The sequence below is a fragment of the Canis lupus genome, chromosome 16 (assembly GCF_048164855.1).
Source record: "Canis lupus baileyi chromosome 16, mCanLup2.hap1, whole genome shotgun sequence".
Classification (NCBI taxonomy): Eukaryota; Metazoa; Chordata; class Mammalia; order Carnivora; family Canidae; genus Canis; species Canis lupus.
The window spans coordinates 42,144,748-42,172,411 of NC_132853.1; the positions used below are offsets into that span (position 1 = coordinate 42,144,748).

The following is a 27,664-nucleotide window of genomic DNA, read 5'->3' on the forward strand; positions in this document are numbered from 1 at the left end:
GAGTTAATCTCACCAGTTTTATATTTGCTGTTGCCCACAGCAATCCCATCACACGATCCCCTAGTCCCCAGAGCCGCCCCAGCCACCAGCCCTGTGACATTGTAGCCCAGAGATGGGCTAGTCAGCAAGCAGCACCCCCTCCCCTCCCGGGGGTCCACAGAGAAGGCCCCCTCCCTTCCCGGCCCTCACACTAGCAGCTGAGGCCCGGTCGCCCCTCCTGCTTCCCCACAATAGATCTTTCTATGTACAGCCACGTTTATACAGGCACTGCTTCCCCCCACCCAGCCCTCCTTCCCCAGCACCTCCCCAATGGGGGTCTGGACCCCTCCCACCTCCTCCCTCTTGGAGGCTGACCCGGGTCCCTCCCGAGACCTCACCCAGCACGTACCACTGGACAGCTCCGCAGGCCCCCGGCCACCTCTCCCGGCAGGGCGGGGGGCACTGGGGCGCTAAGAGCGAGGGCCCCCGCGGCCCCCCGGCGCGCGCACCCTGGGGGCGGAGCCGGGCGGGAGGGGCGGGGGCCGGCCCGGGGGCGGCGCCAGGCCGGGCGGGGGCGCTACTTGACGTTGAACACCATCAGCGGCCGCTCCTCCCGCCGCTGCCACGGGCTCTTCTTGTCGCCCGCCTCGTCGCCCGCCTCCGCCCCCAGCTCGTCCTCTGGGCTGGTGAGCGAGTCGCGCCGCAGCTCGCTGGCGCTGCTGCGGGAACTGTCCCCGCGGCTGCGGCCCCGACCCCGGGGCACGGTGGCCGCCCGGCCCTCGGGCGCCGCCACCTCGTCCAGCAGCGGCGTCAGCGAGTTGTCCTCGGGGGAGCAGAGGCCCGTGCGGCTCTCGCTGCTGCTCGGCTCCGTGTCCTCGCTGAGCGCCAGGCGCGGGGGCGCGGGCGGCGGCGGCGGCGGCGGGGGCGGCGGGGCGGCGGGGGGGGCACGCTCCCGCTCTCGCTCCTCGCGCAGGGGCCGCCGGCGCGCGGGCCGCGCCTCGTGCACGTCGACGCCCGAGTCCAGGCTGGCGTCGGTGCTGCGGCCGCCCCCGCCCGCCTGCAGGTCGATGTAGGAGTGGCGCACCTGCGAGTTGGAGCGCCCGTCCAGGGACACGAACCAGGCGCGCGGGTGAGGCTTCACGCCCAGTTCGAGCAGCTTCTTCTCGGTCAGAGCCTGCAGCTCCCCGTTGAGCTGCGCCATGGTGGACTCGTTGAACAGCACCGGGATGGTGACCGAGCCGCTGACCGGCGCCGAGCGCCCGCCCCCCCAGGCCTCGCCGCCGCCGCCGCCCTCGCCGCCCGCGCCCGAGTGGCTCTGCATCAGCGGGCGCTGGGGGTCGGGCGCGGGGAAGGGGCGCGCGGGGCCGGGGCCCGTGCTCTCGGCCGGGGCCGCCTCGTCGCCGGGCCCCGCGGCGCCCCCCTCGCCGCCCAGGCGCACGTAGTGCGCGGGGATCACCAGGGTGGGCATGACGTTGCGGTAGACGCTGTCCTTGAGGTGGTCGATGGAGCCGCAGAAGATGAGCTGCCCGGCCTGGCTGAGCGACGGCGGCCGCGCCAGCTGGTCCACGGACTGCGACAGCAGGAAGTCGGGGGGCTTGCTCTCGGCCGCCCCCTTGTGGCCCAAGTAGTGCTCGAAGGGCGGCGGCGGCGAGGGCGGCTCCTGCAGGAAGGCCGGGGTGGCCGAGGCGCCCCGACGGTACTCCTCGAGGCCTGGCTCCAGCCCGCCGGGCCCCTCGACGGAGCGGGCGCCCTTGAGGCCCGCGCCCTCGCCCCCGCGGGCGCCCCCAGGCTCGGCGGCCGGACGGCTGGCCGCGCGTGGCTTGGCGCGGAAGAAGTCGTCCCGGGAGGCAGCCAGGTCCCGGGAGCTGGAGAAGGCCGAGTGCAGGGGGCCTGGGGGCGGAGCCTCAGGGTCCCCAGACGGCGCGGGCTCCAAGGGTCCCCCACAAATGAGGTGGAGCTGAGACATCGAGGTGGCTTGGTCTCGTTTGTTACCATCAGAGGGCCCAGACAGCTGCAGTTTGCGGTGCTGTTGCCTCGGCTTCAGGCAGCGCCTCCTGGAGGGTGTTGGGCAGGGGGGAGTGGGACCGCGACCTCAGGAAAGGGTGGGGGCCAGAGCAGCTCCCTACCCCCGCGGTTGCAAGATGAGGGATGGGGGGAATGCCTGGGACTGGAGAGAAATACTGGGGAGCCCGGAGGGGCCTTGGGATTGGTTTGCAGAAAGAGTGTGGGAGGGACAGCCAGCAGCTGTTCCCATTTGGGTCCCCCTGAGGGGAACTGCACTCCTTCACACGAAGGCGATGCTGCGAGAACCTGGGAGGAGCCCCTCTGAGGGGCCGGGCTGCAGGTCCTGCCTCCTCTCCCCCCACTTCTCTTCAGCCAGCCACCTGCTTCTGGGGTCCTAGCATGTGCATTTGCTGCCTTTTCCTGTCAAGGCCTTGAAGATTGGAATTGTATTTTACACGTGCTTGGAGCGCGAGTGCCCAGCCCCACGGAAGACCTAGGATGGGCCTCAGTCTGCTGGGATGAGGGGAGCATGGGCGATGGGGAGGCACTCACCGGCAGTAGTAGATGAGCAGACACAACAGAATGAGCACCAGCAGGGCCAGGGCTGCCAGGATGGTGAGCAGGAAGATGGTGTGGTAGGTACCAATGTCCTGGATGCCCGATGTGATGGTGACCAGTCCTGTGCCAGGCAAGGGCTTAGCTTTCCAGGCGTGGGTGCCCTTCTGCCTTCCAGGAGCCCACACTCCCAGCCTCCCTTCCCCCACTGTGCCCCGTCCTGGCTGTCCCCCTGTCTCTCACCAGCGGTGGGGGAAGCCATGGCAGCTGCCCAGTACCCCAGCTGGGGGGAGACGAAGGTCCAGTAGAGCTGTCGGCCTTCCTTCCGGATCACACCAGTGCCATTGCGTACCCACAGCCCTGGGAGAGGCAGGAGTTTTGTGAAACTCGATGCCCATCCCCCCATCTAATTCCCACTGTCTTCCCCCAAACTCCAGCAGCTGCTACCCCCTAAGGCACTCACCACTCTTGGGGTCGAACCTCCAGGCTGGAATGCTGGTGCCTGCAGTCAGGGCGCGAGGCTCTGAGGGCACGGGCAGGGACAGGTGAATGGGGCCCGAAAGTGGGACTTCTGTTCCATTGCCCGTCAGCAGGTGCACACTCACGGCAGCCAGGGGCATCAGCTCTAGCCAGGAGCCATTGCCTGGGGGAAAGGAGACAGGGCTGAGGGCTAAATCCTGATGGTAGGGAGGACGCCCTTCCATGCGGAACATGCAGCTTACCTGAGCTGGAGGCCTCAGTTCCCAGGAAGGCAGGGAAAGCGCGCATTTCCTGTTGGGTGCTGGCAGGTGTGAGCGAGGCCCAGAGCTGGCTGTAGGTGGAGCTGACCGGCAGGCGGGCGGCCCGGCGCTGGAACTGCACCCAGGGCTGGGAGCGGGCACCTGGATAGAGAGGCAGGACTGCTGTGGCTTGGCCAGGGGCAAGCTTCCCCAGGGAACAGAGCAGAAAGCGAATATTTGAGAAGGGAGCTAACCCAGTAGCCACCAGGTTAAGCCACTTGGGAAGGTCAGAGAGGGTGGTGGCTTGGGGAGAACTGCATTCATAGAATGCTGACAGGGAAAGGACTTGGACCTGAAATCTAGTCCTGGGTGTGTGACCCTGAGCAAGTTGCTTGCTCTCTTTGAAACACCGTTTCCTTATTAACCTATACAGTAGGGAATCCCTGGGTGGCTCAGTGGTTTAGCGCCTGCCTTTGGCCCAGGACTCCAGGATCGAGTCCTGCGTCGGGCTCCCGGCATGGAGCCTGCTTCTCCCTCCTCCTGTGTCTCTGCCTCTCTCTCTCTATGTCTATCATAAATAAATAAATAAATCTTAAAAAAAAAAAAACTATACAGTGAAAGGGTTCAGGTCCTCAAACAATTCCCGTTGCCTAGTGTGTGGCGGGCACTGTGTCAGGTGCTGGAGATAGAAAGGTGAAGAATACACAGTCCACAATTCCCTGCCTTGAAGTTCACGGTCTTGTGCAGGGCTGTGCATCTGGGCACCTGTCAGAACTCCCTGCTGTGTTGGGTGTAAATGGTCTCTGCGCTGCCCACAACACAGTACCCACTAGACACACCTGCCATTTAAGCCCTTGAAAGGTGGCTGCTGTGACTCAGAAACTGGATTTATTTGAAATTTTTCAAAATTTATAATGAACTTTCATTTAGCCACATGTTGCTAGTGGCTGCTGTATTACACAGCTTAAGATGTGTGTGTCTGTCTGTCTTCCTTGGGGTGGGAGGGGGCGTATAAAGAGAATTCCAATACAATAGGGTAGTAGCTAATATTAAGCTTTAAGATGCGCTGGACACTATTCTGAGCAGGCTTCCTGTGTTAACCCCTGTAATTAGTACAATAGCCCTGAAATAGGTGCTTTCATTATGAACCTTGTGGTAAACACACAGAAATGGAGCCCAGAGAAGTTTAGTGACTTGCCTAAGGCCACAATCCTGGAGCCGGACTGAAGCTCAGGAAGTGCGGTGCTGGCCCAACTTCTCAGCCCCTCTTCATCCTACCTTGCTATTAAAACAGCAGGTAGCAAAGGGTGCTTGGCCCACCCAGCTGGGGAAGGCCCAGTGGAATCTTGCAGGCTAAGACTGACTCTACCAGGAAAGAAAATGTAAAGGGACCGCCAGGAGAACGGGTGACCGAAAGGCCCAGAGGCACGGGGCAGCATGCTGGTCCATGGACACAGGTTGCTGCATGGCACGCAGGCCTCATAGGGCACGGTCAGCTTTATGAAAGACTCTAGGCTTTACCTTGAAAGCAGTGGGAGCCACAGGAGGCCATTAAGCTAAGAGGCAACAAAGGGATCATTTGGCATTTTATTACTTATTTATTATTTTCTAAAGTAGGCCCCATGCCCAACATGGGGCTTGAACTCATGACCTTGAGAGTAAGAGTTGAATGTTCTACTGACTGAGCCAGCCTCATTAGGCATTTTAGAAACTTCCAAAGACAGTCTAGAAGCCTCTGGTTCAGGACCAGGGAGATGAAGATGAGCAAACGAGTAACTTGGAGATAAGGGCTCAAGCTAGGAATATAAGTTGGGGAGGGGGTTCCGTCTCCAAAACCCACTGTGGCTCCCTCATACTAGCCAGCTCAATCAGTCTGCAGCAGGCACCCCTCCTGCAGAGCCAGACTGGAGCATCCCTTGCACCCTCACTGTCCCCTTCTGTCCCTGCATCTCCAGTGAAGGTGCCTTTGCTCCCCCTTCAACTCCTGAGCCCACAAGGCTCCATAGCTCCCTTCCCCTGATTCCCTTGCCCTGCTGAGGTGAGGGATATCTCGATGCTGAAGACTGCTGCCCTCTACTTCACTGCTCTGCCTGCTTTGCAATTAGTTCAGGGTTGGCAGTGATCGGTTTGTCCGTCTTCCTACTTATCCGTGAACTCCACAAGACTTCCCTCCTATTGTTCCCCAGCACCAGACACAAGCCTGGCACGGCACAGGTGCCGCAGTAAGAGTTGGCGGGGCAGAGACTGAAGCCGAGGCTAGAGGGGGACTGCTGTGGGATTGCTGCAGGCCTTTTACCTGAGAGTTGCTCAGTCCCTATGGAATGACCCTCTGATGGCCCTCTCACATAGCTAGGCACCCAGTAGGTGCACAAGAAGTACGTGTAGATCCACCAATGAAACAGGTGGCAGGGAATAGAAATTCTAATGGTAGGAGTAGAGGGAGAATAGAAACCACGAGAAGCCCCAATAATAATAAACATTTATTGACCACCTTCTGTGCTGTTTTTTGCATGCTTGTTGATATTTAATCCTACTTCAATTTGTTTTTTTGTTTGTTTTTTAATTTTTATTTATTTATGATAGTCACACACAGAGAGAGAGAGAGGCAGAGACACAGGCAGAGGGAGAAGCAGGCTCCATGCACCGGGAGCCCGACGTGGGATTCGATCCCGGGTCTCCAGGATCGCTCCCTGGGCCAAAGGCAGGCGCTAAACCGCTGCGCCACCCAGGGATCCCCAATTTGATGATATATTTAAATTGATGATTTGACTGTCAATATCCACATCTTACAGATGAACAAAGGCTCAGAGAGGTGAAGTGACTTGCTCAAAGGGACCCAGCACTAATATGTGCAAGAGTGGAGCTCTCTATCCCGAGTCAGAGGAAGGAAGAGGAGCTGGCATGAGGTGGGGGGAAAAGACGAGCCTTACCAGGAGAGCCCAAAAGGATGTGCACCAGGTCCTCATAGAGGATGAGGGTGGCCGGCCGCTCGGGGAGCAGATAGAGGCTGACTGACGCATACACTGTGGGAGGGGTGGCCCATCAGCTCCAGAGAAAGCTCCCCCCACACACCCCTTCAACCCCAGGGCCAGGCACTCCCTCCAACTCCAAGTGAATCCCAGTGACTGCCTCTTCCTTCAGCCCCCTCTGCATACCCCCAGCCCCGCAGCAGCTGCTGAAAGGCCCACCCCTCCACCCCCAAAGACTATTTTGGGAAGGGGCTGATGGGGTCAGCTGCTGCCCCCTCCCTCCACCTGCCCCTGCACTCACGGGGCAGCTTGTCAACACGCCAGGGCACTGAGTTGGTGAGGAAGCCGGGGCGGGCAGCAGTGACCAGCACCCAGGTGCCCAAACGGTAACTGAGGGGCAGTATAGCCACGCCCTCCGAGTCCGTGGTGCCAGCGGCCAGCAGCATCCGGTTCCCAAACACGTCCACGGAGGCCCGGGCCAAGGGCACCAGCTCCCCGCTCACATATACCTGCACCTTGATCAGGATCTCTGTGGGCAAGATGGGGTGAGGAGAGTGAGGAGGGAGGGGGGAGGAACTGGGGGGCGTCCCGAGATCAGAGGAGGGGGCTGTGGGGCCCAGGCTCGACAGGGCTTTATGACAGGGCATTGATAGGGCCCTCGTGTAAACCTCATGTCAGCGCATGAGGCGTATGGTGGTGCTATGGCCATATTTCAAGTGCCACATTTTTACATTTCTGAACTCACATTGTGCCTCTGACTGATGAGGTCATCATTGTGATTGGCAGTATTGTTTTTTTCTTCCTGGTACATGAAATAATGGTGTATCTTACAGTCAATGATGTATCAGACTTCATAAAAGATGCTCTTGAGCCCATTTTACAGATAAAGAAGCTGAGGCTCAAAGAATTTAGATATTTGCCCTGCAGTTAAGGCGGGAGACCTGGGATCCAAACCTGGGAGTCTGCCTCTAGACCCAAATTCTTAACCACTGGACCCCATGGGGCTGGTGTCAGGGAAGGGAAAGGGAAGAGGGCGGAGAAAGGAGGAATAAGTGGAGGGCCAAGGGTCCACAGGTGGAGAGGAGAGAGCGCAGCATTCAGCCAATGAGAGGGGTTGCCGGGGGGCTGGGTCAGAGTGTGGGTCCTGAAGAAAAAGCTGAGAAGGGGACACTAGGGAGTTGGTCATTCCTCTTACTCATCTTCTTCCCAGAATCCTTTGCACAGCTTGTTTCCTTTCAGCTTTAGGGACTCACCCCAACCCCTAAGCCCAAACAAGCACCTCCTGACCCCTCCCCCTCACAAGTACTGCCCACCCCCTCCCAGCTGGTCAGCTACAAGTCAGTCACCATGGCAACGCCCTCATTCCTCCCAGGAGATGGGCAGAGAGCTGGGGCCCTGGCAAGGGGAAGGAGATCTGGGGGGGCCGACCCAGGCCCAAGGGAAACTGGTGTGGAGAGGGCTGCGAAGGGAAGTCCAGGTCTTTTGCTTTCCAGCTGCCTCTGCCCCTGGCCCCAGGATAGTTTGGCCAGGACGGACCGGCAGGTGTCCTGATCTCAGATGGGGTGACCCGGTAGGGACCAGGCCTGGAGCTGTTCTCATGGATTCCCCGGGCAGCCTCTCTGATCCTTGGTACCATCTACCTCTTCCCGCTGAGCATGGCTCCACCCTCAAGAACCTGCCTCACCCCTACCTTGCTGCTAATAATAGGAGGAGCTGTCCATGCCTAGAAAGGTACAGGGGCCTCAGTACAGGGCCCAGAGGCAGGTGACGAATGGGCTCAGTGCCCATTTTACAGATAAAGCTCAAATCCAGGTACAGAAAGAAGAGCCTGGAGCTCAGGGCAGCAGGGCATGGGGAGGTCAGGGGGGCTTGGGTGTGGAGCCTGACGCTCAGCAGTGACAGGTGTCGGATCTCAGGCTTCCAACCCCAGGGCCAGCGCCACGCCTGGGCCTGGCATCCCATCCAGCTGTTCGCCTGAACCCACCTCCCACACCCCTCCCAGGCCAAAGTCCAACTTGGCAGGGGGGCTGCACACACTCAACTCTTTCCTACTCTGGTTTTCCCAGGAGCGGCCAATCTCCCTGCCCCTCCTCCACCACTACCCAGGAGGAATGCTGAGAAGCTAGAGGGGCTTGGCTACTCCCCACCCCTGCCCAGGCTAGGAGCAGCTGGATCGAGCAGCTGGGAAGAGAGGACCCAGGAGTCTGGAATATGGTCATTTGAAGGAATGCTCAGGGTTCCAGGGCCAGAGCCTCAGGGAGGGGAGGGGGCCCAAGGAACCGCACAGGGGTGGGCAGGGGTGAGCAGGTGCCTAGCAGCTTCTCCATCCCCTTCCCCTCAAGCTGGGCTCTCAGCCAGTGAGAGCCTCCCATCCTGACTCTCTTCCAGTCAATTCCCTGGGCCCCCTCCCCTGGGGTACAGGACTTGCAGGAAAGGCTTTTTGAGAAACCAGGGCCCCTTCCTACCCATCAAAGCCTCCTCTCCTCCCACAGAGAGCAGGGAAGACTGAGGCCAGAGGTGAGCCTTCCCCATTTCTCAAGCCTGACATTCCCTACTTGCATCCGTCTCTCCTGGCTTCAGCCCTGCCTCCTTCCAGGAGGAAATCCGACCCCCCTCCCTTCATCCGGACCCCACTTCCCTGAACCAGACACCCCCCCCACCCTGCTTTTCCTGTCAGCTCCTTGGTGGGGAGGCGAAGAGCGGAGAGCATTGCTTCAGGCAGGGATGGGGCCCGGAGGCGGTAGAGGGAAGCGCGCCGGGGTGGTGGGCAGGAGGCTGGAAGGTGGGCGCGGGGCTGGAGTGGGCGAGGCCCTGAGACCCCAGGCGTCGGAAGGGAGCCACGGTCTAGCTCTCCCCTCTCGCCCGCTGCAGGAGCCCGCCCCACCCCCACCTCACACACCCACCTGGGCCGGGAGGCGCCGGGAGGCTCCGTTTCACCGCGAGGGAGAGGTTAGAAGAGGAGGGGGTGCGCTGGGGGCAGGCTGGGGATAGGAGTGGCCGGAGGTCCGCTGGAGGGGACCCAGGCACCTGCCCGCCCCGCCGGCGCAGCCCACAGCCAGCCAGCCAGCCCAGCATGGCTCCGCCACCACAGCCCTGCCATGCGCTTTGGCTGGGAAGCACCGCGTACCCCCTTCTCCAGACCCCCCCAAACTGCAGCCCCTCCCCCCTCGAGGGCTGACAGCGCTTCTTTGGTACACCCCCAATCCTGAACCTGGGGGGGCCGGCCGGGGGCTGTCAGGCTCCAGGGCGAAGAACCCCATTCGAGCAGAGTCAATCCGCCCCCCCCGCCCCCCCGCCCCCTCCCCCCTTCCAGCCCGGCTCGGGGCGCCCAGCCCCCGTCCGGGTCCGAGGTGGCAGCCGGGCTGGCGCCCCCACCCCGGCCGGGTCGGCAGCGGGGAACCCGCAGGGGGCTGCGGAGCGGGCGCCCGCCCCAGCCCGCCCCTGGGCGGGTGTCTCCGGTAGACAATGGCTCAGGCAGCAGCGCCTCGCGGACCCGGAGAGAGAAAAACAAGGCGAGAGGGGGCGGCAGCGCGGAGCCTGGGGACCCCCGCTCTCCCCATTGTGTCTCCTCGAGACCCCCGCCCCGGCCGTCGCCCTCTCCCTCCCCCCTCTCCCCCGTAAGCGCCGACCCCAAGTCGCTGGCTGCCCCCACCCCAGCCCAGGGAACAGAGTACCCCCGATTCACGAGCGCCGAGACGAGGGAGCTGGCGGGCGGGGGCCACATCGAGGGGGCGCAGGCCCGCGATCGCTGCCCCTCTCGGCCGAGACTCACCCTGCGGGCTGGGGGGCTCCGGCGGCGACTTGCCGGGAGCCCGGGAGGCGCCGCCGAGCAGCAGCCCCAGCAGCGGCAGCAGCCGCGCGAGGACGCTGGGGCCACTCGGCGGCGGCATCGCGGGGCTCGGCCGGGCCCTAGCGGCCCATGGCTCCCGCCCGGCCCCGCTCGGCCGGCCCCGCTCAGCCCCAGCTCTGCGCCGCGCCGCGCCGCTCCGGCTCCCGCTCTGGCTGCGGCGGCCGCTCGGCGCGATTGTCTCCGCCCGGAGCCGCCGCCAGCGCCCCCTGCAGGCGGCGCCCCACCCCGCAGACCTCGGGGCGCCGCCCCCTCGCTGCCCGGCTCCGCGCGCCGCCCGCCCGCCCGCCCGCGCAGCGGGCGCTCAGCCCACCCTGCGGTCCCCACCCTGCGCTGCCAGACCCCGAGCTGCGACGGCTGCCACGGAGAGGGGCCGATCGACCCGAGCGCTTGGAGGTCCGGAGCCCTCGGAATTTGGTGCAGAATTTGGGAGGAAAAGCAACTGCTGACCATACGCTCAAAGAGGCAGTAGGGTCACGAGCGTCTCCGAAAAGTGTAGGAACTGCCCAGGTCTGTCCGCACAAACCCCCACGCAGTGGGAGCTGGTCAGCGGGTCTAGCTTCTGCCTCTTGGGCCGTGAGCAAGTGACTTCGCCTTCTGGTCTCCCCCCTCTTTCAAGTGAGAATTGTAATAGTCTCTAGCTCGTGGGGCTGTCCTCAAGATGACATGAGATCGTGATGTAAAGCATCTAGCATATGCTTGACAGGAGCAGGGGCGCCATCAATGGGGCCGGTGTTGGTCCAGGGAAAAGTGGGGGCTCACCTCCACTCCGGTAATAATATCCATTGTTGGACAGTCATAATGCTTAGGAAATTTCTTCTAAAGATGCCAGCCGCCTTTGCGAGAATCACCAGGGGTCCCACTGGTACTGGCTCATGATGGCAGTCTTGGCCTTCTTCCTCAGCCATTGAACCCCACATCTGAAGCCTGCCCTAGCCCCAGCAGAGCTCTCTTTCTTTCCAGTTTCTGGTTGTCATCATGGTTCAGCTTCTGGGTGGCTAAATCCTCATGTCATTCCGTGTCCCTCTCTTGGTTTTCCCTGGCTCTCTCCTCCTTCTCACGATGTGGCGCCTCAAGGGGCCCTAGATACCTAGAGCAAGAGCCTGGTTCCCCACAGGACAGCAGGTTGGGTCTGGTTGGGTCCCCTGGTTGGCTCTTCTGACTTAAGGGGACCTTGTGAGTTTGTGATACCAGATTCTTTTTCTACCCTCTCCCTCCCTCTTCCTTCTTTCCCTCCTCCTTCCCTCCCTCTCTTTCTAATCTTTCCCTCTCCTCTTCCCTCCCTCTTTCTCTTTCTTTCTCACAAATCTCCATCTAACCAGATTTTCCAGTCCTCTTCTTATGTAACCAATTTTTCACAATCTCCACACAGAATTTAGCACTCATCCCTGGTGAATTTCATCTTGTTGGTTTCAACCCAACTTTACAGTCTGTCAAGGGCTGCCATGAATCTGCTTCAGTAACCCATTGTATTGGAGCTCCCAGACAGCCAGCAGCCATCTGCCGGGTGCAGGGCAGCTTCCCTGCCTCCATTCAAGGGGCTCGGGACAATACCAGGCAGCTCAGGGCCAGGACCGAGCTCTGGAACAACCTCCTAGAGGTCTCCTTCAGCTTTATCAGAGTTATTCAGTTTTAAATCCAGCTCGCATTTCTGTCTTGTCCATAAGGCAAATACCAAATGCTGTGCTGGATCAAGATAAACTGTCTGGGGCTATGAAGCGGCAATGGTGGGGTGGAGAGGGAATCTGGCTGGTGTGTAAGGATCACAGCGGCTTAATCTTTTCCTAAGAAAAGTCACCCAACTAAAAACCTGTTCTGGAACTTGCCATGCATGATGTCAAATTGTTTTCTTTTCCAAATTTACCTTTTATCCCTTTGGGTAAAATCAAATACCAGCAGCTCTTGTGAGGTAAGTCTGCTCACCAGTGGCCTCCCCCAACACTTAGAATCTAGTCCAAAGTCCTACCCATGGCCAAAAGGCGCTACCTGCTTGCCCCCACTTCTGACCTCATCTGGATCCTGTGCCTGACTCCAGACCATGGGCCTCCTTGCTTTTACTTAAACACATCAAGCCTGTTCCAGGGCCTTTGCACTGGCTGCTCTTTCTGTCCAGAACACTTTATTCTTGAGCAGCCACCTGGCTCATTCATCCATCTCTCTGCTCACCTCATTAGAGGCCTTCCCTGACAGCTCTATCTCTCCCACGCAATTCTCCCACAATCTCCTGACTTTTATTTTTACTCCCAGCACCGACCACCACTGACCATATGTTTATTTACTTGTTTACTTTTTAACTCCTGGTTGAATGTAAGTTCCACAAGGGCAGGTACTTTGCCTTCTTCACTGCTCCATCTCAGGACACGGATGGTACCGGGCACATGGGAGGTGCTCAACAAATATTTACTGAATCCATGAAGCAACACATTTCTCAGGACTCCAGGAGGACCCCCCACCTTCTATCCTGGGATTCCAGTCTTGGCGGGCAGAGGGAGAGTTGTCTTCTGCTCCTAGCTGTCCTGTGAGCTCTCTGCCTGGAACCCTCCTTCCTAACTGGAGAGCCTTCTCCTTGTTGGGGAAGAAGGGTAAGCTGGGCAGCAATGCCTGCTGTCCTCTCCCTGGTGCAGTGCTGCTTTCCTCAGGCTGAGGGCTTAGTCAACCTCCCTTTGCCCCCTCCTCACTCTGAACACAGCTTTAAAGGCTTTTTTTTTTCTTCAAATGGGAGTGAGGAGGGATGCTTGGGTGGCTCAGCGGTTTAGCACCTGCCTTTAGCCCAGGGTGTGATCCTGGAGCCCCAGGATCGAGTCCTGCATTGGGCTCCCTGCATGGAGCCTGCTTCTCCCTCTGCCTGTGTCTCTGCCTCTCTCTCTCTCTCTCTGTCATAAATAAATAAATAAATAAATAAATAAATAAATAAATAAATAAATAAATAAAGGAAGGAAGGAAGGAAGTGGGGAGAGCTGGTTATGTTCCTGAATCCCAGGTCAACTTGAGGCTTATCCCTTTGAAATTATAACAAAACAAAACAAAAATATTTAAAGCTGTCCACCAGGGACCAGCCTGCCTTCTGTAATGCTTCCAACCTCCAGATACCCCATCCCCCTCTTGTCTCACCTGGAGGCCTGCCACCCTTTCTCCTCTGTTCTACCCCTAGTCTCTACTCCCAGACACTCTCCAAAGACAGTCATTTGCAACCTTTGCCTGGCAGAGACACCCTCTGCCCACACTTCCAGCAGCCCCAGACCCTCACTCCTAACATCACCTGTCCCTGGTACCTTTATCTTCCCTGACCCAAGAGGAGACAGCATGCTGGGGGTCCCAGAGATGCAGGGGTTGGGACTCAGCCTCTTTATTTGGCAGCAGGGAAAGGAGTGGCCAGCTCTGGGGGATGAGGTAGAGGGGGGTATCAGGAGGCCTCCATGGCACAGCTCCAACCCGTGGGTGAGCAGAGCTGGGGGGCGCACACTGAAGAAAGGGCAGAGCAGGCAGGTCCCCAGCCTTCCTCCTAGGACAGAGCGTGAGCTGCTCCATCACTCCTCCTCCTCTTCTTCTAGCGGTGGCCGGTTGCGCTTGAAGAAGCCGCCCTGCAGAAGAGGCCGGAAACAGGGTATAAAGATGATCAGTTGAAGAAGTATGCTAGAAAGTGGCCAGTTACGAGGTCTTCTCCCTGGACCAGCACAGAATCAGATCCCACTGCGTGCACAAACGGAGGCCTTCCTCATTCCGAGATAATTCATGGCACAAGTTACTTTTTTTAAAATTTGGTATTTTTCTTCTGAATTTTTAAAAAAGTTTATTTATTTATTTGAGAGGGAGAGAGCAAGCACAAGCAGGGGAGGCGGGCAGAGGGAAAGGAGGAGGGAGCAGACTCCCCGATGAGCGGGGAACCTGATGTGGGGCTTGATCCCAGGACCCTGAGATCATGACCTGAGTGAAGGCAGATGCTTCAACGACTGAGCCACCCAAGTGCCCCTCCCTTGAATTTTTCTTAAATATTGGCCATTATGTCTCTATGTGACTTAAGTACAAAATGATGTGTATTTGATGACTCTAAGCCTAATGCATGATTTTCCCTAAAAGCACCATGATTTCCCAGGGCTTGAGCACCTGGTGCAAAGGAGGGATGACCCAGCAGGGGTCTGGATCGTACTCGGGCCTCCCACCTCATTCAGGGAGAAGGACAGAGTCAGGAGTTGAGCTCTGTCTTCATCAGCAGCCAGGACTCCCTCCCGGTGACTCTTTCTCTCAGTAGGGAACAGGCTGAAAGGCCTTAGGATTTTAGATGCCACCTCTCCCAGGGGTCTGTGCCCTGGAAGATGTCTTCTGGAGAATGATACTCTAATAGTGGAGATGTGAATGGGCTCTGGGTCACCATCTCTTTCTGCCTCCCTGTGAAGTAGGGCAGGGCCAAGCCTGTGCCCACCTGGGGACCCCACCCTCCCTTCATGCCTCACCTTCCACATGGCCAGGACCAGGAGCATGAGCAACAGCAGGCCTCCGAGTACGCCTACCAGCACCCACCAGATGGGAATGTCCCTCTCCTCCAAGGCACGAAGCAAGTGTGTCTGCACCTGAGGGCAAACCCATGTTTTCTCCATCACCTTGACACCCGCCTCTCTCAAAGACTCATACTTGTGGGCTGAGGATGGCCAACCAAGCCACTTATCTGTGCCACCCCTCAGACCCCCAGGGTGTCCCTCCCCCATCCTTGGGAAGGCAGTGGGTCCTGGGGAATGCCTCTCCTCTGCCACCACTGCTCCATACTCACCAGAGTTTCCCCACTGGGCAGGCTGAGGGAGGGCACAGCGTAGGGAAGGGAGGAGACGTTGAACCAAGCTTGCGATTCCAGCACGAACTGATCCAGCGGCCTCTGAATGGGGTGGGAGTGAAAGCCCTTTACACGGGCCTCTTGGTTGCAGGAATACCCCCCAGCCTCCCTGCTGTGAGTCCTACCCCCTGGCCTCATTCTGTCCCCTCAAAAGTCAGCCTTGTCCTCACTTCCCTCTTCACCCTGTGGCCCCATCTCTCTGGGGAGAAAGCTTGGCCCCCACCCCCAGAAAGCCCCACCCACCGGCAGCCCATTCACCTGCTGGAGGCTGGGCAGCTGCAGGAAAGCTAGCACCTTGACCATGGCTCGCTGCCCTCGCGCCATCTCCTGCAGCTCACACTGCACCACTGTATGCGGCCCCGACTTGCAGCTCTAAGGGGATACGTCACTGGTCCCCAGGCCCTCTGACTCCTCACCCCTGATCACCCCAAGGACCCAGCAACAGAAAGGGGCTAGGGGGCAGGAAGCTCGGGCCTCCCCCTCAGGAAGGGCCTCAGATTCAAGCTTCCGACATTATCTCTAAATGAGTCTGCTCACACGGTCCCAGAGATGCAGAGAAAGGGCAGGAAGAAGGGTGCCATCCCACAGTGTTCAACACTCAGAATTTTTGTAACTCTGCTTTGACATTTCTTCTTTGTCTTTAAGGTACTGGGAACCTTTGAAAATTCAATTACCCCCACCAGGCCCCAGACACAAGACCAGCCCCACCCTGCATATTCACCTAGAGTACTCCGGGGGACCAAGGTGGCCCACCCATGGCCCACATCACACTGACAGCCCCTCTCCCTGCCTCTCAGCGCCTCTGTCCCCTGTCCCAGGGAGGCCTCAGCTGGAGACCACAGAGTCTGCTCACCAGGAGAACTGGATCCTGAAGCCCAGAGGGCTGGCTGGACCCTGGCAGAGAAGCCTGCCTGCGCTCCCGCTTGTGATACCCCGGGGAAGTGGGGGAAGGGCTGGGGGTAGGCTGCCTCCAGTCCAGCTGGGGAGGCAAAGAAGCAGTCAGTCCCAGGCGCCGCTCACCTCCCCACCCACCCTGCCGGAGGGGCCCTGGTTGACGGGCTGGGGGCCTCACCCACAACTCTTTCTTCCACTCAGCCTCTCACCTTGAAGGGGTTAATAGAGGGCTGGGGGGAGCATTGAAGTCCCCCCTCAGGTTGTATGTCCAGGATGTAGAGCAGGTCAGAAGGCTGGGACTCCCCAGGAAAGCAGAGGTGGAGGTGGAGGCCACTTACGGTACCAGGGCCATTGTTGTGAAGCTGGCAGGTGGTGGTGGCAGGATGTTAGATGGCTCAGCACCCATGCTTAGCTCCTGGGTCCCTCCCCACCCCGGCCTGAGCCCCAGAAGGTCCTTCGCACCTCGTAGGTGTGCTCCACTTTGGGGCCCCAGCTCTCTGAGCTGTTCTCCCTGTTGTCTTCTTCTGCCACCACCACCAGAGAGGCTGGAAAGGAGTTCCTGCAGGGGCCCGAATCCCTCAGGGTGAGCTCGATCACCTGACTTGCCTGTAGGGGCTCCCCCAAGGCCCTCTGAACCTTAGGGTTGTGCCTGCCACCTCCCTGATCTACCCCAGGTCTCACCCTCTTAGCTTCACATGGGCCTCTGCCCGCACTGGCACATCCAGCAGCACAGCCTCACTGTTCGGATTCTGGCTGTTTTTGCTAGAAGGGAGGGTATAAGGAGGCGCAGGTCAGGGACCCAGCCCAGTGAATGGCAGAACTCTCTAGGGGTAGGGCCAGAGTTTCAGAGTGCTCAGGAAGTGCTAACTCCACAAACGGCATGCCACACTGAAGTTAGACCTGGGATAGACCTTCTTCTAGGGCTCCAAGACTCAGAAACAAGGCTTTGGGGGAAGAAAGGGAACAGGGAAGTCTGAAGAGTAGGCATCCCAGAAGACCCTTCTGGAAGGAGGGCATCTGAGGGTGTCTGCAGCGGGATCAGCTAGGGGAAGGGTGGTGGCTAGGAATGTTTCCCAGTCTAGTACCTTCTGATTTGCAGCCAGAAGGACACATGTTCCCCAGCCTCTTCCAGGTTCTCCACACTCACCAACATGGTGATTCCTATCTGAGAGATGGGGTGGGGGGCAAAGTCATGGCCCAGATGCCCACTCTGGGCAGCCCTGTCCTGCATGTGACCTCTGGTTCCCATCCTCCACGTCCCCATCATTACCTCAGAAGCCCACTGAGAGAGGGAAAGCCACTCACTCAAGAACACAGGGAGTGTGAGGACCAGAATTCCAGCCCAGAGCTATAGGACTCCAAGCCTGACCCCTAAAACTTGGCTGTGTATGAGTCCCTGGTGGAGTGGACCCAGCACCCATGCCTTGGGGTCTCACCCGGGCGTTCCTCTTCATGGGGTTACCCAGCTCACACAGCACTATCTTGGTCTCATTCTCCTTCTTCTGGTTACAGATGAGTCTCTCAAAGCCCTTCAGGGAGATAGTTTCAAGAAAGAAGATGGTTGGTTTGGTACCTGGGTGGCTCAGTCAATTGGGCATCTGCTTTTGGCTCAGGTCATGATCCAGGGGTCCTGGGATCGAGCCCCACATCAGGCTTCCTGCTCAGGCGGGAGTCTGTTTCTCTCTCTCCCTCTGCCTCTCTCTCCACTCGTGATCTCTCTCTTTCTCAAATAAATAAATAAATAAATAAATAAATAAATAAATAAAATATTAAAAAGAAAAAAGATGGTTGGAGTATCCCATATATATGTAAGATCCCTTGGAAAGCCTGGAAGAGACTTGTGGGCTAGGGTCGAGAGGGACTCTTCTTAGGATGGGAGATTGAGGGACTTGAGGGACGTCACATTCTCTAGAGCACCTTATTATTTTCAATGATATTTTTGAAAATAAAAAACACAAAACATTACATAGAGCATGATCCCATTGTGATAAACTACTACTACTGTGATCAACAAAATAAAAAAGTAAATAATGCCCATGTAAGTGTCTGTCTATACTGAGAGAAAAGACCCAAAGGAAGTCCACCTTCCTTTCAAATGCTAACAGAGTTCCCATTAACACAGTCCTTCTAACACAAGTTCCTGCTGACATTAATTCCTGAGCCATTTTTGGTCTGGGCTTTATAATAGTCCTCGGATTTTATGCTATTAGTAAGTACTCCTTTTCCAAATTAAAAAAAAAATCACAGTTTTTACTACAATGTGGAAGAGAAGTTGGGGCTCTCAGGTGGAAAATGAGAGCCAATGCTCTTGCACCTCCCAGGTCCATGGTAATGCCCCTAAAGTGAAGCATCACCTCAATGTTGCTGATGGCCCGCATGTAGTGGGCACCTGGGGGCAGGTGCACAGCAAGCTCTGCTTCGTAGGCCCCCTCGCCCTCATTGGCCGCATCCATCTGCAGCTCCAGTACATTATCGGCTCCAATGAGGAGTGGGGAGCCCATCCTATGGGGAGAAAGGAGTGAAGCAGAGAAGGCTGGATCCAGGCCCAGGGTCTGGGAAGGGGGCGAGGACAGAGTATCAGGCCCCAGGGGGCGAAGGGGTGTCATGGGGCAAATGGCCTCACACGATGGCGGTGAGCTGGAGCTGGGGCACACACAGGTCATCTTCCCCACAGTCTAGGATGATGCGAGTCTAGAAGAGGCAAATCAAGGTGTGTGGTGAGTTGGGTACATGTGAATTTTGGGGGTCACATCAGGAACTTCTAACAAAGTTCTGAGACTAAAAAGGAGTTTGGGGCTGACATCATGGCTTTGGGATTTGCATCAGGGTTTGGGATCATGTTATGATGGTGACATCAGGGTTTATAGGCTTGTCAGAGTTTAGAAGTGACATCCACAACACATGGGACTTGTATCAGGATTGAGAGAATTTTGAGATTTGGGGGTTTTCATTAGGGTTTAGAGTGACATCAGAGATGAGAAGTGATATCAAGGTTTTGGGATTCGCCTTACTGACTTGGACACTAACCCTAACCCTGACTTTCTGGCAGGGGTCCCGCACCTCTTTTGCCTGTTCCTGCCCACCCCCACCTGCTCCTGGACATGGGTGTCTCCATGCAGCACAATGGCAGGGGCTACTCCATCCTTCCTGGGCTGTAGCGACACGTTCAAGCTGAGTACAATGGGGCTCAGCTTGTCCCGGAAGTCGGCCTCATCCTAGGGAGGGGACAAAAGTCGGACCACACGCCTGCCATACATGTCCCACTGGCCACCCCCCAACCCACAGCACCCAGCTCATGCCCAAGGGCTGGATAAACAGGCCTGCACACCCAACCCTTCCCATCCCCAGCCTGGGTGTACTCGGAGGAAGGCGGTGGTGGTGTGGCAGATGGGGCTGTGCCTCCCGCCCAGGTCCAGATGCAGGGTGCTGCTCGCCAGCTGAGAATTTAGCAGTAACACCCTCCGGCCCTGGCGGGGCTTTTGCCGGTCCAGCTGCAGCTCGGCATTTAGGGCTGGCAAGGCAAACAGGAAGGGTCAGGGTCTCTGTGGCCAGTTTCCAGATGAGCCCAGACCCAACTCCCTTCTGTCCCCACAATGACACTCACGCAGCTGCTGAGGAATGTTGTGCCCAGTGGCTCCCACACACATCTGTATGTTAAAGCTGCAAATATATGAGTTGAGCTCAGGGGTAGGGCCCTTCAAGATCCCAAATCTTGCCCGGCCTGTGCCCCCTGTCTCCTCACCAGCTCACTGGTGTCTTGGTCTGAGGCAGGATACAGTTCTTCACAGCAGGATTCAGTGAATCTTGTACCAGCAGCTGGACATTGGCCACCACCACTGGCTGAGCTCTGGTGGGACAGGGCGAGGCTTGATGTTGTGGGTCCTCTTGGCCCAGGATCCTCTGATGGTGGGGACACTCCCTGACCATGCCCCTGGAGCCAGCGCTCACCTGTACACAGCCACCTTGCTGGCCCCATAAGCTCCTACCAGTAGGTCTAAAGATATTGGAGAGGTCAGAATCAGCAGTTAGAGGAGGCAGTAGGTCCTCATCTCATCTTTCCCGGGGTTTCCCACACTATTTGCCCCACTGGAGTTTTTTTTTTTTTTAAAGATTTTATTTATTTATTCATGAGAGAGAGAGAGAGAGGCAGAAAAACAGGCGGAGGAAGAAGCAGGCTCCATGCAGGGAGTCTGACATGGGACTCTATCCCAAGTCTCCAGGATCACACCTTGGGCTTCAGCAGTGCTAAACTGCTGAGTCACCTGGGCAGCCCGCCCCACTGGAGTTGTGACCTGGCCTCCCCTGGCCTCCCCTGACCTCCCAGAAGGATCAGAACACTCAGCGGGGCATAGACCCCTGACTGTGTCTTTCATTATCTCCATCTAATGCCCGAGAGCCCCTCTTGGCTAGCTGGAGGCATTCTAGGGCCACCTGGGTATCCATTGTCATCGATGTCTGTGGCACCTCGCAGGGAGAAGCCGAAGCCAGAGCCTGCTGGGAAGGGGCTGTCCAGGATCTGGGAGGGGCGTGAGCTGAGCCCCTCACTCTGACCTAGGTACACCAGCACTTGGCCCAGACTACTGGGACCTCCGTAGGGGGCAGCCACTGCAACATCTGGAAGGAGCAACAGAAAGGGCTGTTTGCTATAATTTTCTCCAATTTTTGTTTGGTATCCAGGTGGCCCAGAGCTCCCACTTTGGCAGATCCCAGGGGACCAGCAGAGGGATGGGGTCAAGAAGGCAGCTGCCCTGCCCTCCAGGATTTTACAACTGAGTACAAAAGAGACCCATCAAGTAGAGTTATTATAAAGACAATAGCAGCCCTTGGTATCTACTGAGGAAAACATATTGACATAATTTTGTTTAATCCTGAAAATTAGACACTATGATTCCCATTTTAGATGAAAAAACTGAGTCCCAGAAGGTTAAATAACCACGACCAAGATTAAGTAGTGGCCTCCTATTCCCCTAGGGAACTTCACCCCATTTCTTTTTTCCTTTCTTTTTTTTTTTTTTTTTTTAGACTGTATTTATTTGAGAGAGAGAGAATGGATGTGCGTTTGTGAGTGGGGAGGAGCAGAGGGAGAGGGAGAGAGAGTCCCAAGCAAGCTCCACACCTAGCAGAGAGCCCAACTGGGGGCTTGATCCAGAGATCATGACCTGAGCCAGAATCAAGAGTCTGATGCTTAACTGAGCCATCTAGGTGTCTCTCTTCATCCTATTTAATTCTGTGGAGTTGTCATCACTAATAACTTTTAAGATCACTCTTGAAAATGCATTTGTTAATCATCATAAACTTATTAAGTTGTAAGTTTTTTACATGTGACAGGAATTAAGATCTTTTATATATAGGTTATAACTGTCTTTCCTTTGTCTTCTGATTTTGTTTTCTATGTACCTTTTTTCCTTTTAAAAATCTATTGAGGGGCACCTGGGTGGCTCCATCAGTTAAGCATTGGCCTTTGGCTCAGGTCATGATCCCAGGGCCCTGGGGATTGAGCCCTGTATTGGACTCTCTGCTCATGGGGAGCCTGCTTCTCCCTCCCCCTCTGTTTGCTGCTCTGCCTACTTGTGCTCTCTCTGTCAAATAAATAAATAAAATCTTAAGAAAAATCTATTGATTTTTCTGACTGAGTTACACAGAATTCATCCAAATAAGTCTACCCTGACCAGTCTTGTCTCCAGACTCTGGGCCTCCCCTCTCTTGATCTTTGGCATCTTGATCTCTTCACTTATTTCTGACCATTCGATCACCCTGGTCATATCCTCTGCCATCTTACCCCATTGCCAGTCCTCAGCAAGCCTGGCCAGACCTCAGCAGATTGGGCCTCAGGGACTCCTGACCATCCATCTGTGCTAGGGAACCAGGTGCTTCCCAGCCATCCTGGGGGAGTTCTGCTCAGCCCCCTCTCCCACTCTGCTCAGCACTTATTTCCAACTTTCTTCATTCTGTCAAGCTCCCAGCCCCCTACTTCCTTCACAAAGAGAAGTAGCCCAACTGTTGTGCTATAAATCTGAACTCACTTTCCCCAACTCCTTTACCCTAAATATCCCAACCCCGCCTACCCCTCAGAGCATCACAGGGACCTTCCTTGGGCTTCCTTCTCTCACCACCACCCCGCCCCCCCCCGGAGGATCATTTTCTCCACATTCGACCTACTCCATATGCTTTGAAATTAGAATAACCTTCCCTTGGCCCTCATCTCCTTTCAGGAATCATCTTTTCTTTCTTCTTTCACAAACTGGTTGAAAGACATTTCTACACTCACTGCCTCCAATTCTTCACTTTCATTCATACCTTGCCCCATGGCATCCTGACTTCTGTCCTTACCCAGCCCTGAATCAGTGTCACTGTCACCAATGATCTCCTTCTTGCTAAAGCCCATGGATAGTTCTCCAGCCTCATCTAATTATGCCTTTCAGCAGCATCTGGCGCCACTGACCCCCTTCCTCCTGCTCAGAGCACTCTTTTCCTTTTAGTTCTGGGCCATCAGATCTCCTGGTTTCCCTCCTACTTCTCTGGACATTCCTGTCTCCCTTCTAGACTCACTTCCTTTGAGGGTCCCCTAAATGCTCTTGCTCCCCAGGGTTTTATCCTTTGCCTCTTCTCATTTCACAGGTGCAGCGATCTCATCTACCCTTTCCAAGCGCCTATCTGGTGCGAATGGGGAAGGCACACGCCTTCTCTGGCCGTGGGTTTGATGCTCCCCAGCCCCTCAAGGTCAAACAGGCCCAGAGCTGAACTGCTGATCCCCACCGCCCGCCATCCCCACCCCCACCCAGACTGAGCTCCAGGCCGTGAAGGCATCAACACTATCCCTTCCAACTCCTCTCTCTAACTCCACATCCACCCACTCACCCATCAAGTCCTAATAGTCCAGCTACTAAATATCTGTGACATCACCCCATCTCTAACTCCACTGACCACATTCACATCCAGGTGGTCACCATCTCTTGCCTGGACCAATGCAAACAAACTGGTCCCATTCAACTCTTCCAGAGAAAAGCCCTTCCCCGCTCTGGCTGCCCTCTGGTCAAATCGGCGGTCTTGGTTCTGGCTGTTAACCAGTCTGAAGCAAGCGGTGCTCCTCTCTGCCCCTTACCGTTGTAGCCGTCCCGGTCGAGGTCGCCCAGAGATGCGATGGCCGAGCCGAATCGCCCATAGAGCTGTGTGCCAGTCAGCAGGAGGCTGGGGGCGCCCAGCGCCTGGTGACCTCGAGGCTGCAGGAACAAGTACACGCGCCCCACCTCGGCCAGCTTGCGGTCCGCGCGGCTCTCCATGAACAGTGGCGCGCCCACCAGCAAGTCGTGCCGCCTGCAGGCCGGATGGGCGGTGCCACGGGGTGGGTTAGGGAGATTAGCCCAAACTCGCCGGCTCCATTCTCGCCCTCCCGCTCCCCTCGGTGGTTACGTGGGAGTGGGGGAGGAAAGGAGGCGACCCAGAGCAGGCAACTCCTCTGGTGATGGGGGACCCAAACGGGTAGGAGCCTCACCCGTCTCCGTTGACATCAGTGACGGCTATCGAGTGTCCAAAATACGAAGCCATCTGCAGGAAGACGAAGCTTACTGAATCCCCGTCCCCCGCCCAGACAGGCACCCTCTCTTGCACATTGCCCCCCCCCCCAAACCCCGTGGAACATTCTAGGGCTCCAATTCCCCAGCGTCGGCCACCCCCACCGGAACCGGCCTCCACCTGCTCTCCGTGCAGCCTGTGCAGCGTCTGGTGGTACTCGTTCAAAATTTCCACCTGCACGGACAAGCACAGGAGCGCGTCATTCCTGCTCCCCAGGACAGCCTCCCGTTCCGAGTGAGAAAGGGGCTCCTGAAGCTGAGGAGTGGGGTCGAAGGCTTGGGATGCCGAGTGGCGGGACAGGGGGCACTCACCGCTCCTAGGGTACAGCTCCAGGTCGGGGCACCGAGGACATACTCTGGGGAGAGCCAGACCCCAGTGAATGAGGTCCTTCGACCCTACCACCGACCCTCCCGCCCGCGATTCTGTAACCCGGGGGAGACTTTGGTGCGGTGCGGGGCTTGGAGGCGCTCCTCCCCGGGCGGGGCTCCCTATCCTTTGTCCCCGAAATGGATTTCTTGCCTGTAGTGTTGAGATTCCCGTCGAACTCGCCCACAGCCACAGAGTACCCTGAAGAGACAGCACGAATTAATCTTTCTGGGAGGGCGAAGCAGCGGGAAGGCCATGGGCAAGGAAGAAGGGGGGACCCAGAGACCACCCAGTCCAAACCCTGCATTGTGTAGATGGGAAAACAGGCCATCGAGAAGCCAAGGTCAGCCCGGGGCTGCGCAGCTAATCCGGGGTGGGAAAGGCAAGGTGGGGCAAATGGGAGTTGGCGGTGGCGGGGATGCCGAGGGACCAGAGGGTGGAGGCACCTCAGGACCTGACCCGCGGGGTGGGCGGCGATTCTCAGAGGGCTGGGAGGCCTAGGAGGGGGGTGCCAGTGTTACCCCGGTAGCCGTCGTAGTACTCTGGCTTGCTGTAGTCGTAGGTGAAGCTCTGGGAGGACACGTGCCACAACAGGGTGCCCGGGCGGTAACTCGAGATGATATTGTCAATAGGCGTCCGCACCAGGAGACCTACGGCGCGAGGGACAGCGGGTGTGGGGGCCCAGACGCCTGCGGTCTCCCCGTCTCCCCAGGCCGAGAGAAGGGTGTGAAGTGTACAGATGGGCACGTACCTAAGAAAAAATAGCCGCCGGGGGCCCCAAGCACCAGCACTCCAGCCTGAAAGGGAAGCCCTGGAAGTGAGGGGGGCCGTGTTTGGAAGCCCCCCCCCCCCACGCCGCTAGTGCTCCCCACTCGCCTGAGTGACCGCAGCGCTGAAGCCCGCTTCGCAATAGCGCTTGTCTTGGTCTAGAGGAGGGAGGGGAGGGGTCAGCGAAGGGGCGGGGCGAGGATACCTTGGAGCCGGAGGCGGGGCCGGGGCGGGGCCGGGGCGGGGCCGGGGCGGGGGCCGGGGCGGGGGCCGGGGCGGGGCCACGGGGTTACCTACAGGCGCGCGGCCCCCAAGCTGAGCGAGGCGGGGTGGGACTAGGAGCTGGGCCAAGGGGAAATGCGGGACCGAAAGCCGGGGACTGGGCGGCTCCTGGGGAGGTGCTGAGGGCGGAGCTAAGTGGCCCTGAGCGGGCGGAAACAAAACAGGGAGCCGAACTCACTAAACCGATTTTTCACATAAACCGAGCTCATGGTGTTAGCCCGACACGGCGAGTACTCCGCGCGGTGGCCGTTCCGGAGCTGAGCCACAAAGCAGCCACCTACGGGCGTCTTCTCGGCCTCCTCGGTCTTTTCTAGGACGTTCCAGTGCTGCCAGGGGGCGCAGGCCTGGAGCAGGGCCAAAGGAGAGTGGGGAATCGGCGGGACTCGGGATCCCCGCCCACGTGTCCCTGCCCCCGACTGCTCTTTGCTCCCCGTTCCGTGGCGCCCACCACAATGTTGTCGTTCCAGCTGACGACCGACGCCCCCAGTCCTTGCCGAGACTTGAAGGTTTGGAAGGTGTGGGAGCCTATGTGTCGGGTCTCGTCATCTGGAGAGCATAAGAAGGGTGGGCGCTGAAGCCAGGCTGCCCAAGCTCCGGGTGGCCCCTCCTTTGCCCTCCTTGCGCAGGACTCACTGAGGTCAAAGGGCAGCGACGTGCACTGGCCACCCTCGGCCCTCCAGGGGCACAGGAATACGCCGCCCGTCTCCTCCTGGCTGCGGCCCAGGGTCCGCGGGGCGCCTACCACGAAGGCCACTCTGCGCGTAGGAAAGCTGGGTGAGTGCGGCAGAGCAGATGCCGAGGTAGCACCTGCCCTGGTGCCTGTGTTGAGAGCACTACCCGGAAGGGCTGTGTGCCTGGGAAGGCACTGGATCGTCTTCCCTCAAGGAGACATCACAGACCATGGAGGCCAATCTTTTCATTTTACTGTCAATGAAACCGTCTCCCAGTGGGGAAACCACGTGCCTAAAGTAATCTAGCCAGTTAACGGTAAAGCTGGTATTATATAACCTTTTGGTTTGATTTGAATATGAAGAGTTTGTATCCTTGCTGAAAAAGACCTCCTAAGCTCTGCACACCCTCCAATTCCATATCCTTCACTTCTGCGCCCCACACCAAAAGTCAGGGGTTTACATGCTTCCTAGAACTGAATACTGTTACCAGATGCTTTCCTAAGAGCTAGTTTTAATGGTGAAGGATTAGGGAAACTACTGGCCACCTCTAAAGTGGGATACTGATAACACCAAAGACTTTAGTAGATCTAGGTTCAAATCATAGCTCTACCATATATAAATTGGGAACAATACCAACCAATGTCAGAAGTAAATGAAATCAAGGTATGAGGGACATTTTTGCGTGGTGCCAGCCAAGTAATGCTTAACAAGTACTAAAAAAAAAATGCTATAATTTTCTTTTAGCTTGCAGGATGTTTAAGTAATGCCTATGAGGCCAGTATTTAGAAAGGGAGAGAAGCAGGAGTGGGCAGAGAAAGAGGTCAAATGCAGATCCAGACCCATTGACAGCCATGAGGCAACATCCTGGGAGCTCTGGAGCTAGAGCTCCAGAAAAAAAGGACCCTTCAGAACAGTCCCAAGTTGAGGTGAGAACATCAGACCCTTACACCTCCCTCCACACTCCTCATTGATCAGTCATTGATTGTAGGTTCCATTGGAAAAGGGACTTGACTTTGGGGGAGGTGACTCTCTTCAGCAAAGGAAATTCCCTAAGAGTCAGATAGTTGAAGGCTGTCTGCCATTCCCACTCCCCAGAGGTGGGCATCACAGCATCTACCATAATAAGTAGTGCAGGGTAGTTACAATAAAGAGAAGGAACCAGGATTCTAATCTTGGAAGTCTGATTTCGCAGCTGACTAATCCCAACCATTAATGCTCTATTGTTTCTTTTCAAATATCTGTAATTTTGATGGGGAAGAGGGACATGGAATAGAACAGCAAGGTGGGGGCAGGTAGATAGTTTTGCAAGTAAATTTAAGACACATGCTCCTCTCTGTATTTTGAGATAACAAAGATGGAATAGGTCATACAACTGACCCTTGAAGGAAAAAAGAAGGCATCAACTTTTATCTTCCCTTTGTTTTTCCTGTAGTTTTGGTGCTCACCTTTCCATGTGTGCCCCTCCCTGACACCTTTACTTGAGCTAGTTCCTGCCAGTATTCCTAAAAAGAACTGTCTGAATAGAGCCTAGAAGTCACTTTGCTCAACCTCTATCACAAATGGGTTCACAGAAGTAGTGATAGTAACTCTCTCCCCAACACCCAAACTTCACCCCAGCCTTACCTCCCATGGTTGTCCTTGTAGAAGTCCAGTGAAAACCCAAAGTGGCTGCCATTGGGGCCTGTGTAGAAGGTGAGTTGCACTGGGTCCAAGTTCAAGGCCCAGCCTAGAGGGATGGCACCAGGTCCCAAGAACAGCTGCACCCACTCCAGAAGCCAGAGGGCATTAAGTGGACATACAGCTCTGGCCATCTTCCTTCTCCCACAATCTCCTGGGCAGGAATGGGCTAGCTGCCTCCTCTTCCTTTCAGTCTCCACCACAGGAAGGCTTTTCTTATCAGACTGGAACTCACTTGCTGAGCAGTAGGCAGAGGAAAGGGCTACAGGCCCTGGAACCATATGGTTTCTTGGATTGCCAGGAAGAGGGTGAGGGCACCCTGGGGGGTGGATGCTGATGGCTGAAAGCCATGACTCCTCCCTTTTCCTGAGAGTAGTTTATCTCCAAGTCCTGTTGATTCTGCCTTTCAACTATGTCTCTTGAATCTTCACATTTCCACTAACACCAGGCTAGTCTAAGCCACCATTCCTTTCTGCTTGGGATAGGATAACCATGAACTATAATGGTGTGTACATGTCCACTCTAGTTGTTTTACA

General features: G+C 57.0%; 2 protein-coding genes and 1 long non-coding RNA gene across 5 annotated transcripts; 1 reads left to right on the forward strand and 2 right to left on the reverse strand.

Moving 5' to 3' along the window:
* Positions 1-3: 3 nt before the first annotated feature.
* FAM171A2 (family with sequence similarity 171 member A2) lies at positions 4-10,153 on the reverse strand. Its single transcript, XM_072780857.1, has 8 exons — positions 9,999-10,153; positions 6,528-6,755; positions 6,188-6,280; positions 3,261-3,419; positions 3,002-3,181; positions 2,782-2,898; positions 2,536-2,662; positions 4-2,033 (listed from the first exon to the last, which is right to left on the reverse strand). Exons 1-8 carry the CDS (start codon positions 10,114-10,116, stop codon positions 557-559), a joined length of 2,499 nt encoding a protein of 832 aa, XP_072636958.1. The 5' UTR covers positions 10,117-10,153; the 3' UTR covers positions 4-556.
* Positions 10,154-10,400: 247 nt separating this feature from the next.
* On the forward strand, positions 10,401-15,610 carry LOC140606857 (uncharacterized). Its single transcript, XR_012009073.1, has 2 exons — positions 10,401-10,583; positions 13,625-15,610. It is a non-coding gene; the product is annotated as an uncharacterized lncRNA (long non-coding RNA).
* Positions 13,381-27,476, reverse strand: ITGA2B (integrin subunit alpha 2b). 3 transcript variants are annotated; one of them, XM_072780853.1, is made up of 30 exons: positions 27,075-27,466; positions 25,414-25,535; positions 25,229-25,326; positions 24,959-25,124; positions 24,607-24,656; positions 24,482-24,527; positions 24,252-24,380; positions 23,884-23,931; positions 23,676-23,719; positions 23,485-23,538; positions 23,285-23,337; positions 22,895-23,106; positions 20,224-20,406; positions 19,741-19,786; positions 19,535-19,639; positions 19,397-19,452; positions 19,152-19,303; positions 18,882-19,007; positions 18,416-18,483; positions 18,147-18,294; positions 17,229-17,321; positions 16,878-16,957; positions 16,474-16,554; positions 16,255-16,351; positions 16,002-16,154; positions 15,752-15,877; positions 15,157-15,270; positions 14,839-14,940; positions 14,525-14,641; positions 13,381-13,654 (listed from the first exon to the last, which is right to left on the reverse strand). In XM_072780853.1, exons 1-30 carry the CDS (start codon positions 27,407-27,409, stop codon positions 13,601-13,603), a joined length of 3,258 nt encoding a protein of 1,085 aa, XP_072636954.1. In that variant the 5' UTR covers positions 27,410-27,466; the 3' UTR covers positions 13,381-13,600. The 3 variants fall into 3 exon arrangements, with proteins under 3 accessions (XP_072636954.1, XP_072636956.1, XP_072636957.1); XM_072780855.1 differs by lacking the exon at positions 15,157-15,270 and having other exon boundaries at positions 27,075-27,476; XM_072780856.1 differs by lacking the exon at positions 20,224-20,406 and having other exon boundaries at positions 27,075-27,468.
* Positions 27,477-27,664: the final 188 nt, after the last annotated feature.

Excerpts from the sequence above, each read along its gene's own strand:
- FAM171A2 (XM_072780857.1), bottom strand. The coding sequence starts at position 10,116 with ATGCCGCCGCCGAGTGGCCCCAGCGTCCTCGCGCGGCTGCTGCCGCTG. Across the intron at positions 6,281-6,527 it reads GCGTGTTGACAAGCTGCCCC|TGTATGCGTCAGTCAGCCTC; the intron begins GTGAGTGCAGGG and ends CCCCTCCCACAG. Across the intron at positions 3,182-3,260 it reads AACTGAGGCCTCCAGCTCAG|GCAATGGCTCCTGGCTAGAG; the intron begins GTAAGCTGCATG and ends CCTTTCCCCCAG.
- ITGA2B (XM_072780853.1), bottom strand. The coding sequence starts at position 27,409 with ATGGTTCCAGGGCCTGTAGCCCTTTCCTCTGCCTACTGCTCAGCAAGT. Across the intron at positions 18,295-18,415 it reads CTCCAGCTCACCGCCATCGT|GATGGGCTCCCCACTCCTCA; the intron begins GTGAGGCCATTT and ends TTCTCCCCATAG. Across the intron at positions 15,271-15,751 it reads TTCAGGATCCAGTTCTCCTG|AGCTGCAAGTCGGGGCCGCA; the intron begins GTGAGCAGACTC and ends GTATCCCCTTAG.